General features: G+C 43.0%; 1 protein-coding gene across 4 annotated transcripts in view; it reads right to left on the bottom strand.

The window, feature by feature from the left end:
* Positions 1-12,616, bottom strand: part of LOC139552342 (colorectal mutant cancer protein-like) — a 136,785-nt gene extending 124,169 nt beyond the window's left edge. For 2 of the 4 annotated variants that reach the window (XM_071363979.1, XM_071363977.1), the window contains exons 1-3: positions 12,294-12,616; positions 10,158-10,402; positions 9,278-9,513 (exon numbers count right to left, since the gene is read on the bottom strand). In XM_071363979.1, the coding sequence (XP_071220080.1) occupies positions 9,278-9,513; positions 10,158-10,402; positions 12,294-12,409 (597 nt within the window). In that variant the 5' untranslated portion in view covers positions 12,410-12,616. The remainder of the gene's footprint in view (positions 1-9,277; positions 9,514-10,157; positions 10,403-12,293) is intronic. The other 2 variants (XM_071363981.1, XM_071363978.1) reach the window with 1 other exon arrangement.
* Positions 12,617-13,665: the final 1,049 nt, after the last annotated feature.

Here is a 13,665-nt window from a genome sequence, read left to right as displayed (position 1 = left end):
GATGAGCTGTAGCAGGAGACAAAACGATAAACTCTGTACTCAGAGTATATCAGAGGTGCTGCTGGGCTAGGTTTAGACAGAACTGCTCTGGCCCTGTGAAAAGACCTGCATGTATGATTCATGAAGCGGTACATTGGGAGCTGGTTTACTTTCTAATTGAGACTCAAAGAAATGTTATGAAGTGTGTAGTCTAGTCCGTCTCCCTCTCTCCCTGCCCAGTGAAAATTAAATGAGAACAATGATATGGAGAATAGACCCCTTCTTTCCTCAAAATGTTCTCTTTTTCCTGAGAAGTTTTCTAGGCAGATAGAAATAATGTGTTCACATAATGACACTTGGCTGTTACTAGTGCAGACCAACAGGTTAGTAGTGGAAGAAAGCTCACATACCAATCACTACACAACATGGAAATACAATCTCCCAGAACAATGTAAAGCAATATAGTACAGCATGTAGGTAGACAATTTAAATGTATTTTTTATTTTATTTAACCTTTATTTAACTAGGCAAGTCAGTTAAGAACAAATTCTTATTTACAAATGACGGCCTACTCCGGCCAAACCCTAACCCGGACAACGTTGGGCCAATTGTGCGCCGCCCTATGGGACTCCCAATCACGGCCGGTTGTGATACAGCCTGGAATCGAACCAGGGTCTGTAGTAACGCCTTGAGCACTGAGATGCAGTGCCTTAGACCGCTGCGCCACTCGTGAGCCCCAAAATACAGCTGAGTATGTAATAAAATATGCCCAAACAGAAAGCGATTCTCTAACCAGACTAAAATGAGAGCCATCCCTGAAGATAGATTGCATGTTACTCATCCAATCTACACAGCAGTGTAAAACAGCCAACATCCTCTCCCCTCGCCCACATAGATATCCAAGACCCACTGCCTATGCAGTGGTCTCTGGTCTGGTCTCTAGCTATATCCACTCCAACCTGGCAACCCAGCTCTATGCTACAGGGCTGACATGACCTAGAGACTTTCCCCACAAAAATACCATCCATCTCTTTCATCCTCCTGTCCCGTCACCTCTTAAGCTTTACTTACCTCATCACTAACACACAGTCCCCTCAACAGCCTTCCAACACCCACATGTTATTTCAAAAGAGCCATTACAACTTCAAACTAGGCCAACACATCACAGCTAACACCTTGGAGGACAGTGTCTGTGCAGTGCAGTGGTGCTGGCTGGGCAGATGTATTGGAGATTCGCTAATGCTTTTCTGGGCACTTTTCCAAGAGGTAGATAAAAGAGGAGTGGCACTGGGAGAGGTACAGAGTCAGTGACACAGTGAAACCCAACTTGCTTGCGTGTGAAATCAAATCAACTGCAGGGCAGATAGCAATAAAGCTAGCAGAACTAGCACACAAGGAGGGCTAGGAGTTGTCGGCAGATATCGATAGGCCTAGCCTTGCACACAGGGAGGGCTAAGGTTTGAGGGCAGATAGCGATAAGGCTAGCCCAGCACACAAGGGGGGCTATGGGTTTAGGGCTATCCAGAGATACAGACACTTATCCAAACAGTGCAGCAGCTAGCCCCCATAGAGGAAGGACTGGCTAAGGGCCAGGCTGGTGGTGCCATTCTTTCTCTACCTGCTGAGTAAAGGCTTTTAATAACAGTGTATGATCTATTGAAAAACTCCCACTAAAGCAGGAAGACATAATGCTGCTATAAGACTGACATAACACCTGTCACAACTGGTTATGACATCCACAACTGGACACGTCTATTAATTGTGCGATTTTGACCATGAGTTAGGCACAAATTGATTCAGCTCTTCCTCAGCTCAGCTGTAAGGTCAAAACAACATCTGCCATTTTGAAAGAAGTGACTGAGAAGGATAGCTTTATTGTACTACTATCCTGTGGACGTTCCACAGCTTAAAGTCTAACTTAATTACTTTTTGTACTTAGGGGAATTTAATGTTTTCCCTTTGACATTTCACAATGATAAATAAATTTACCAATCCAGGAAGAGTGGGCCATGTAATTTCTACTCTCTGGCTCATTGAATGCCAGAGGTCAAGTTGAGGCTGACCTCTGGGCTTAATGCCTGGACAAAAGTAATTATTGTCATCAAGTAATGGGTAAATACAATTACTCACATGCAGTGACATACAGCACACAGAGAGATAGATGGCAGAGAGCTTCCCTGTGATCGATGCTAAGATCAGGATTAGTGCCTGCTTAGGAATGGCTGAGGCTTGTGCTTTTTAAAGAGCCATCTAAGGCACATATAAGTCATCCATTACAGCTTTATACCACATAGTGCTGATGGAGACTTAAACAGAGGCGCCAGAATAACCAAGCTGCTTCAGACTGATACATGTGCCATGTATCAGCCTGCCTGTGTCTGGATTCATACTGGGTAGGCTATGTAGAAACTTGAGTGCTCTTTGGGAGGATGGTAAAAATGGGGGAACAGGCTTTGTAAGACCACTAGCCAGGCTAGCTTACAACTCGCAACTCACAAACATCAAACAAGACATGAACCAAGGCTGGTGTGGAAAAGGGATTGTGTGTGTGTGTGTGTGTGTGTGTGTGTGTGTGTGTGTGTGTGTGTGTGTGTGTGTGTGTGTGTGTGTGTGTGTGTGTGTGTGTGTGTGTGTGTGTGTGTGTGTGTGTGTGTGTGTGTGTGTGTGTGTGTGTGTGTGTGTGTGTGCGCGTGTGTGTGCGTTCCCTGAGGCAAGAGAAGAAACAGGAGGCTCGGGATGCACATTCCTGTTCTGGATCATTCCCCTGGTGACTGTGTATCTTCCTCCCCTGCCTACCCCTCTACCTATTCCTCTCCCCGTCTTCCTTCCCCTCCTCCATTAACATGTGGCAAGACCGCTCGGCTGTGTCTCCATCCTCTCAGCATGACCGCTCCTCCTCCCCTCATCCTCCAAGCACTTCTCTTCCTCTGGTAAAAACACTGTTCCCTCCGTAAGCTCATTTTGTCAAAATACACGTCCTCCTCCCTACACTCATCAAACACTGCATAGTTAACTAACATACAGTACCAGTCAAAAGTTTGGACACACCTACTCATTCAAGGGTTTTTCCTTATTTTTACTATATTCTACATTTTAGATTAATAGTGAAGACATCAAAACTATGCAATAACACATATGGAATCATGTAGTAACCAAGAAAAAGGGGTTAAATCAAAATATATTTTATATTCTTCAAAGTAGCCACCCTTTGCCTTGATAAACATCTCTGCACACTCTTGGCATTCTCTCAACTAGCTTTACCTGGGACGCTTTTCCAACAGTCTTGAAGGAGTTCCCACATATGCTGAGCACTTGTTGGCTGCTTTTCCTTCACTCTGCGGTCCAACTCATCCCAAACCATCTCAATTGGGTTGAGGTCAGGTGATTGTGGAGGCCAGGTCATCTGATGCAGCACTCCATCACTCTCGTTCTTGATCAAATAGCCCTTATACATCCTGGAGGTGTGTTGGGTTATTGGCCAGGACGCTCTTGAAAAATCAGTGAGCCCTTCCTGGTTAAATAAAGGTTAAATAAAATAAAATAAAAATTGAAGAATATCAAATATATTTAGATTTGTTTAACACTTTTTTGGTTACTACATGATTCCATTTATGTTATTTCATAGTTTTGATGTCTTCACTATTATTCTACAATGTAGAAAATAGTAAAACAAATTTTAAAAAATTAAAAATAATGAGTAGGTGTGTACAAACTTTTGACTGGTACTTTATATTAATTTGTCTTTATGCTGTCTTGGATGTCTAGACACGATCCATTGGTAACTGTATATTAATGTATTAGGATTACTTTACTCTATTTTGGGGCTTGGCTGATGCCCTGGTGTCATATCATAGGAGGATTTCATACTGAGACACCAGATGGAGACCAGTAGTGAGAAAGATACAGCAAGCTCGGCACTTCCGCTATGGACAAAACCTCACCATCCACACCAGTGGGAATATTACACATGTATGATCCTTAAAGAGAAACTGTCATATAGAGGCTGTTTAAACAGGTCTATATACTGTACAGTGCCTTGCAAAAGTATTCATCCCCCTTAGCGTTTTTCCTATTTTGTTGCATTACAACCGGTAATTTAAATAGATTTCATGTCATGAACATACACAAAATAGTCCAAATTGGTGAAGTGAAAAAAAATACTTAAAAAAAAAATTACAAACTGAAAAGTGTTGCATGCATATGTATTCACCCCCTTTGCTATGAAGCCCCTAAATAAGATCTGGTGCAACCAATTACCTTCAGAAGTCACATAATTAGCTAAATAAAGTCCACCTGTGTGCAATCTAAGTGTCACATGATATATATATATACAACAAAATAGGAAAAATGCCAAGGGGGGTGAACACTTTCGCAAGCCACTGTAAGTGGCATGTAATTTAGATCAGACAAAAGTGTCTTGCAAAACACTAGTGTAAAGAGAGATCTGACTATGGATAGCCTATTTCAGCCTGTATGGTTGCAACCTGTGGCTTTAGCTTACCATACATTAAGTTGTAAAGTACTAGAGCATGCTACATATGAATGGAATTAATAAATGACAGTGGCCTTCTCATGAATGGGAGGTTATATACTAGTGCTGCCGCTGCCAGTATACAGTATTCAAGGAGAATGGGATTTAATGTAATGGTGGAGGAACAAGTGTGAGTGTGTGTGTGTGGGTGTGTATGGGCGGACAGCATTACAGAGCAAAACATCTCTTTGAATCACGTATTAAAGCATTACCCACTATGAGATTGAAACCCCAAGCCATCTCAGGTAGCAACCACTGTTTTCAAGAAACCAAGAAACATTTATCTCACTTTGCAATAATCAAGTGTCACAACCATTTGACTCAAGGAATCTTGATTTTCAAGGCCAATCTAAGGTTGCATGAAGATAGAGTGAACTACTTGAGCGTTTCGAAATCGACAATCGACTAGCATAAAAGTTGCTGAATGCAGTGGGCCCTCTGGGCTGAGTGATTGGTGGGTCAACGGTTAATGAGCCCAATAATGAGATGGCACTAAACTGTGTGTGTGTTTGTGTGTGTGAGGCATGAATCATGGGTGTGATCAGCGAGTGTATCCCAGCAGCGCTGATGAGATGGCACTTAACTGTGTGTGCGCATCCATGTGAGCATGTCATGTGTGTGTTACAGGCATGAATCATGCCTGCAATCCCGGGGAACATGTATGTTAGGGATGATTAGATGGTGTATGAGAGAGAGAGAATGAGGGAGAGAGGAGGCATGCGTCCCAACACTAACGAGATGGGCCTGTGTGTGCTGGGCTCAGCATATTGGCCAGGTTTTCAATCTAGAGTACCCTCGAAGCCAACCTTTATACAATCAGGAGTGGTGATGGAAAGAGCTTGGCTGAAAGGCAACAACACTTGAGTGCTCCAGTACATATGTACTTCCTCAAAAGAGGGAGAGGAATATCAAGATGTGCTCAACTGAGACAACCCACCACAGTAAAGTATTTACCGGAGGGCTAGAAAATATATTACAAGGCCACACGGTGTATTTAAGAATGGTATAGTGTGGGATTTCTTTGTTTAACCTATGAGGCAGCTAGGCCCGAAAGAAGCTCAGCCCTCAGGCTAAAGACAACTGCAACGAGTAATCATGAATCAAATCAGGGCCCTGTCCCAATACTTAGGCCTACAAATTCTCCTTTCCTTCCTCCCTTGCAGTTATCACAGAGACACAGACGTGGTTGGAATAATAGCAACTTATCCAAACCCCAACAGACTACCACAAGGAAAGAAAGAAGGGTGCAAGTACTCAAACAGGGTCTGAGACTGTTCAGAAAGAGAGTCCTCTTTCGGGGTCAAAGTGCACAGAGCTGTCCAAATAAAAAAGGGATTTGAAAAGTTTAGGTTTCAGTTCAATACGGTCAGAAATTCCCATTGACAGTGATATACCATCCTCATTGTATAATCTGTTTACGTCCGCTGCATGTGTCCAATGATTCCATTGACAGTGTTAATCTGCCTTTACAGCCCTTGTTGGATGCTGGCTTCAGCCAACAAGGTAACAGCATTCCCTTAATTCCCCCTAACTAGCCAATAAAATACCAGCTAATGAATAGGAGTGTGAATGAACTCTAGCTGCAATAGAAAGCAATCTGCAAACCCAGGAATTAAGTTTCTTAATGACGTACACATTATTTCCCTCAAAACACAATGTTGTTTGCTAAGTGTAGAGGGAGAAGAAGTTAGGTAATGAGTGTTGGGTGAGGGGGCATGGGATTCTATTCAACCAGGGAAGGCAATGTATTCTCTGCTATACACGACGCTGACTGATGCACATAAACATTCACTCACTCTCACGTACGCCACGCATGCACGTGCACGCACACGCACTTCTATTCACACAGGAGAAAATTAAGGATTCACTCTGGACTCATCAGCTGATGTATAAAACCATCTCTTAATATTAATAAATGGCCTTCAACGACAGAACATAATACAAGGCCTCCACATACTAACAAGTCACATGGTCTATGTGAGTGCATGAAGGAAGTTAAAACTTATCCTAAATCACACATTTGGACCTTTTACATGAAGGCCTTTCATAAACATATATAAAAAAGGACCAACCCTGGCATGAAAATAAAATCATTGGCTACATAGCATCCATTCTGTACGTTCTCCCTAGTCTGAAAACATCCAAAAACATGACACGAACACGTCCATAATGTCCCAGGTCGACCTACAGACAACCAAAGCATTGATAGTTACACATCCTCCCTGTGTCAGCAACCAGATGTTCCATTAGGGCTGTAATCGAAACGGCTGTATATAGCAGTGCCGGCAGGACAAGCCCCTAAAGTGGGGCTTCTAATTGCGTGTGTGTGGGGGGGGGGTGACTAGTGACTACACTTTCTCACTCAGACACAAACATCACGCTCTGTCACTGACAACTGATAACGTTCAACCTCACATTCTCTCCGGTGCCTGTGCTAATCTACACAGAGACGGTGTCATGATGTTAATCTCAGTAATAAACCACTAAATGATTTATGTGGGTCCATAAGGACGCCCAGCCCTGAAAGCTGATATAGGAAGGGGACATGGCAGCTCATGAGACTGCCCCATATGATTCATAATAAATATGGATGCATTAATGAAGGGGTGTGATGGTGTGAGCACTGCTCAGGTAAGGTGATGGAGATTATGCTGATACCCCTATGATGATACTCCTCAAAGCTAAGTGACAAGGAGAGCCCCGATGTCACGACTTCCGCCGATGTTGGTCCCTCTCCTTGTTCGGGTGGCAATTTTTTCCATTTGTTTTGTCTTGTTTTCCACACACCTGGTTTACATCTCCTCATGATTACTATGTGTATTTCGCCCTCTGTTCCCTCCATGTCTGTGTGGGGTATTGTTAATTGTCTAGATTGGCACGCACCCGGCTGGGTTGCGCCGGGTTTTATTTGTACCCGTGATTTGTGGCAGCCGGTACTTTGTACTTGGTTGTTGTACTTTGTGCTGCCTCACTTGTTCTTTGGGCATTTGTTTTTGTGACGCAGTTGCGTTCTGTTCTTACTATTGCCTCAGTAAAGTGCTTCTTTGTTCACTAATCTCTGCTCTCCTGCGCCTGACTACAATATAGCAAGTAAAACACTGGAATGGTAGATTTGCATGGAAGAATGTGCAAAGTAGAAATAGAAATAATGGGGTGCAAAGGAGCAAAATAAATAAATAAATACAGTAGGGGGATGAGGTAGTTGTCTAAATTATAGATGGGCTATGTACAGGTGCAGTAATCTGTGAGCTGCTCTGACAGCTGGTGCTTAAAGCTAGTGAGGGAGATAAGTGTTTCCAGTTTCAGGGATTTTTGTAGTTCGTTCCAGTCATTGGCAGCAGAGAACTGGAAGGAGAGGCGGCCAAAGGAGGAATTCGCTTTGGGGGTGACCAGAGAGATATACCTGCTGAAGCGCGTGCTACAGGTGGGTGCTGCTATGGTGACTAGCGAGCTGAGATAAGGGGGGACTTTACCTAGCAGGGTCTTGTAGATGACCTGGAGCCAGTGGGTTTGGCGACGAGTATGAAGCGAGGGCCAGCCAACGAGAGCGTACAGGTCACAGTGGTGGGTAGTATATGGGGCTTTGGTGACAAAACAGATGGCACTGTGATAGACTGCATCCAATTTATTGAGTAGGGTATTGGAGGCTATTTTGTAAATGACATCGCCGAAGTCAAGGATCGGTAGGATGGTCAGTTTTACGAGGGTATGTTTGGCAGCATGAGTGAAGGATGCTTTGTTGCGAAATAGGAAGCCAATTCTAGATTTAACTTTGGATTGGAGATATTTGAGTTTGAGGTGCGGGAGGTTCCATGCACCAGCTACACCCACCGCATGGCACCCGACCTGAGAGTTGGAATCCTTACCCGGACCAAGCAGAAAATGTATTGCGATACACCACTGTGTTTCTATAGTCAAAAGAGTTCTGTGGATTTGACAAGTTATCTTGCTGAAGAGTAAAGACACAGGGATGGTGTCACAGTTAGAATAAATGTAATTTCAACTTAATCAATCCAGGAAGTAATCTTAAATTAAATTCACTTCTGGAATTGAGAAATCCTCATTATAGATGAATGGCTACGTTGCCCAGTCTTATGCACAGCTCTAGAATTACCCTCTCCTAATCATAAACAGGGGGTACCATGATGTCAAGCCATACAGGCAGGTGGTTACTATAAACAGGAGAGGAGAATGTGAGAAAATTGCGTTATCATGAGCAGCACTGCCCTCTAGAGCAATACCAGGCTTACTACACCTACCCTTAATTCATTCCCCCCCTTTTATACAGCGAGTCCCTTCCCAGTAGGAGATTATATTTATTTTCAATGGTTCAACTTTCACACAGCATGACAACACTTCTCAGGGTTCTGTGTGTTACCTACTACACTGAGTATGAGGGTTGGAGGTGCCAGGACAGCTTACATAAACACTGTTGTCTGTTCTGGAATTCCAATTTCTTCAGACCACCATTCATTACATACTCATTCCTTCATCATTGGCCGTAATAAAGATCTCATAACTCAGAGGCTAAGTAGTCAGCTGATACTCCCTGATCTTACCGTTATGTCCTATATCAGGGTTTACCAAATGGTGGGTGGCACTGGCAGCCAATTTGTACTGGGCCGGAGAATGGCTTGTGACTAGAAACAACTAGGCCTAATTTGCTCATTGGGTGGCTCACAAGAAAATTCTAAAGGAAACATACCAGGAATCAATACAATGCAATGCTACCACCAGCACTACCAGCGTCACCAGAGGCATACTCACTGTGTTGGCCAGCTCCAGGTAATTTCCCCCCAGGGGGACACAGCGGGCGCTGGTCTGAGACAGGAGCATATGAAGGGCAGCCTGCTGTTCTAGGACAGTCCCAGGCGGTTCCAGGACCTTCTGGAGGATGGCTGGCTGCTGCTGGGTCTGTGTTTGCCGAGGCTGTATGTCTGGACTCTGGAGGTCCCTGGCCCCAGAGTCGTACTCCCAGCTCTCTCTGGCCCCTGACAGGGCCCCTAGGGGACACATGTAATAAATCAAAACTAAACAGGTAGTAACTCATAACTAATAAACACTGTCAAGGGTTTACACTCCCAACCAGATCTGATTTAAAAGAACCTCAGTCTACATATTTTTCTGCATGCCTTATTGCTTCCCTGTGCAAGTAGATTTAAATTTTTTGTACTCTGTGGATTACTTTTGAAGTGGTTTCATGCACATGTAAAGTGGGTCGAGTTAGGCTGATTGAATTAGTCACTATAAATGGCCCATGTTTGTGAATGGGCTTGAGGTAAACATTCCTGGTCATTATGCTCTCATTTCATTACACAATAATGAGCACTCCCTGATGTTCCAGGAACAATTAAAACAAAGGTCACTGAAGGTTTAGGCTAGCAACAAAGCTAAAAACCCTAGCCTCAGTCATGCAGGTTATGTTGTGGTTGTTAGAGGTTTGGTGTCAGTTGTTTATGGTTAATGACTGTGGTATAAGAGTAAGTGGTAGTTTGTGGTTAGTTGTTGGATGTTAGGTTTAGTTGTTTGGTGTTGCCTGTTCTTAGTTGGTTTTATGCTTGTAGGCAGCTGTGATTAGTTGCCGTCTCTTGTTCAACAATACCGTTTCCAATAGTGCCTAATCGTGATTGGCTATCTCCAAACTCACCCAGGCTGTTCTCGCTGCTGGTTGGCCAAGAGGCGATGTGTTCCCTGAGCTTCCTAGTTTCAGAGTCCTGGGAGCGTTGGGAGAGCTCGCCCTCTTCCTTGCGGATCTCGTTGACCAGCTGCATGCGGCAGCGGGTGAAGTCCTCGAAGGAGATCTTGCCTCGCTCATCCGCTCCCAGCTGGCCCATGATCTCTGCCACAGACTCCTCCATGTTTAGCTGTCTGCACACCATCAGCAGGTCATTCCTAACAGGAGAGAGGGAGATAGAAAAAGAAAGGGAGAGAAGGACATAAGATAGAGAAGGAAAGAAAGGCAGAGGGAAAAGGAGAGGGAGAGAGAGGAAGAGAATGGTTTTCAATTGTCTGAAGAGTGGTGTACTAGTTTCAGCACTAACCTGAATTTCTGATACATTAACCAGGGCACCAGCCTGAGAAATGTGCTTCACTTCTCAAAGAAGTTAAAAGTAGTATTAGGAAAGGTTTAGAGGGGCTAAATGGGTTTCTTAGATGAAGTTGAAAAGCACACAATTCGTGTCAGGCAAAATATATTCCCCTAGACAGGGGATTTGATCCCTGTATGCCCTTCAAGCTATAGTTATTTAGCACAATGGATATCTTATTCATCAGTTTCATTTTTTTTTATTTCACCTTTATTTAACCAGGTAGGCAAATTGAGAACACGTTCTCATTTACAATTGCGACCTGGCCAAGATAAAGCAAAGCAGTTCGACACATACAACAACACATAGTTACACATGGAGTAAAACAAACATACAGTCAATAATACAGTGAAAATAAGTCTATATACAATGTGAGCAAGTGAGGTGAGATAAGGGAGGTGAAGGCAAACAAAATATATATATAAATAAATAAAAATATAAAAAAGGCCATGGTGGCGAAGTAAATACAATATAGCAAGTAAAAAATAAAAAATAAAACAGTTTCATGTCTAAGGGTTTGTATGCATGGTTCATTTTGTCACCTTTAATGCCTTACAGAGGCAACAAATCCATTTTATACAGTGCATTCTAGGCAACAAATAGTATCTCAAGTGGCTAAGCAAACCATGGGTTTCCCTGTAAAAACAGAAGAACAGATGTGTTTGAGTTGAGTCAAAAGTGCCAATACTCTTAAGCTCTAGCTCCTCTCCTGCATGTTTTACTTTTCCTCACTGCTCACTCTGCTTGTGTATAGCCTTCAGCAGGCCTACTTTATTTACTAACAAGAACAATCAACACTTCAGAGTTTATAAACATCTTATAATTAGAGACCACCACTGTGATTATAACTCATATCGCTGTGTAAGCTGTAACTTAATAACTTACTGCCACCATAACTCACACTCAGAAGACTATGTTAGGACAGGAATAGGCCTAGATTCTTATCCCGAGGTATGGGCAAATGTTCAATTTCAGTTCCCTGTGCTCAGGAGTTTTCTCTGTGATCTTGACTGGCTCATGCCATCTTGATGTGTCTTTGGGTGCTGCATCAAAACCAGTTGCTGTGATCGGCGTTGGAGGGTTGGTGTTTATTTACAGTATGTAGGCTAAGGCCTCGTCAATAAACATGGGGCCGCGGGAAAGCAGTAATGAACAGCATTAGTGCATAAGCTATTAGAACATGAGCATCGATACATTTTCTTGTAACAAGCTAAAAACTGGATGGTAATTATTATGATATTGTTGGTCACATAATAAGAAGTACAGTATGTTATTGGTCAACAGTTTATTCTATTCTGGAGCTAGTCAGTGGTCTACTGTCTGGGGGTCTAGTTTCATCTAGCTAGATTACTGTTGCAACATTTCCATCGTCAAACGGAAATTTGAGTAGCTAGCGAACTTTCAAAACCTCAAGCCAAACGCCATGGCATGCAGATGTTTTGTTTTGCCTTTGCCAGTTGTCGAGCCTGAGCATATTTCGAATACCGAGGTATGTTTTCGAAGCGGTCAAAACAAAATCTGAGAAATTGTTCGCTACTGAACTCACCGGAAAATGAAATTAGTTTATATTACAAAACTAAAGCAAAGAATCGCAGCTAAATAAATTGTAATAATTTCAGCTCGTAGCTAACGTTAGATGTATGGACAATAGGTAACATTGAATTCTAAATCCACCTTGTAGTTAATAAATAGCCTACCTGTTGATGTATCCATCACCGTCGCCGTCGCAAGTCAGAAACAACCGCCTCATCCTCTCCTCTTCGCCGGTGCTAGATGTGTCACTACTACCGCTACTCACACTCACAGCCGCCATGAGCTTCCCTCAATAAATACTGTAATTTGGCTACTACCGCTTCTAGTATCCAATCTCAAAAAAGTAACTGCTCCTTCATCACACTTCCCGTAAGTGTAGGCTAATACCCGGCACTGGGTTGAATAGAATCAAATGTAAACTTGGGTTTAGGTCACTTCTGCGAAAAGAAGGGTGCAGCGTGTGCCGTAAAAGTCAAGCTCGACATCTGTTGGGGGTCAGCGAGGGCGTTAAAATGCTTTTGGGTAAACTGTTGGTGAGGCGGAGTGGGTTGGTCTTTCGGCAGTCTAGCAGAGCATTGCAATGCACTTTGTAGGATATTGTCCTGTGCAGCATTAAAACTATGCACAAGGATTGCACATTTGATAGTTCAAATACCAAAACTATTGATAACTATTTATTATTTAAACAAGAGGACTCTCAATAAAGTTACCACATGTATGTTGTTGCAAAGTAACAAAGCATTTCATTGATGAAACATGAATACCTGAAGTAATATAGGCCTAGCTAGGTAATAGACCTGTATGTAATGGCTGTGAGCTATTTACAGAACACATTTGCCTAATGATCCATGTGGTACAGCAAACTGTCCATAGAATTCAAGATAACATAAATATAATAGATGTAGGCTATGATGTAGGCCTGGCTATCTCTATGAAACCATCTTTCCCTGCAAAGAACAGGAGACTTCATCATGTCTGAAGTCTGGACTCTGAACAAATGTAGTTTGTGGATGGATCTTTTCCCCCTCTTGTACTCTACTCTGTCTTTGCTCAGCTCCTTGGTTTAACTGCTGTAACTGACCAGATAGTGAACCTGGTTGTCTGCTTGACTCGTGACTGCATTAGCCAACTGAGCTGACTCCTAGGTGCCTTCAGGTCGAAATGTCACACAAGGTCACCTGACTATAGTTCACCGAACCACCTCTGCTTTCACCCCTTCCACTTCCTACATTGGTGCTGTGACTCATATTATGTCTACATCAATTGCTCAAGTTTCTTCAAAGAGGAGGTGCTTCGGTCTATAGCCAGAGGACTCCTGATATCTCCAGGAGTGATACTGTTAGTATAATTTTTGTCTTAATTTGTTGTTGTCTAGTACTGTCTTTTTGCTTGCTAGGGCCATCTACTTTAAGTACCATCTGTCTTCCCAGTAGCCTACTTGGTGTTTGAACTGCTGAGAGCTCATAACTTGCAGTTGACACATCAACCAGGATTAGGGGGCAGGGCAATTTGTTACTGTTGTTGTTTTCGTAATCA

This window comes from Salvelinus alpinus, chromosome 24, assembly GCF_045679555.1.
Source record: "Salvelinus alpinus chromosome 24, SLU_Salpinus.1, whole genome shotgun sequence".
In the NCBI taxonomy this organism is placed as follows: domain Eukaryota; kingdom Metazoa; phylum Chordata; class Actinopteri; order Salmoniformes; family Salmonidae; genus Salvelinus; species Salvelinus alpinus.
The sequence above is the reverse complement of the archived record's forward strand: the minus strand, read 5'-3'. Positions and strand labels throughout refer to the sequence as shown.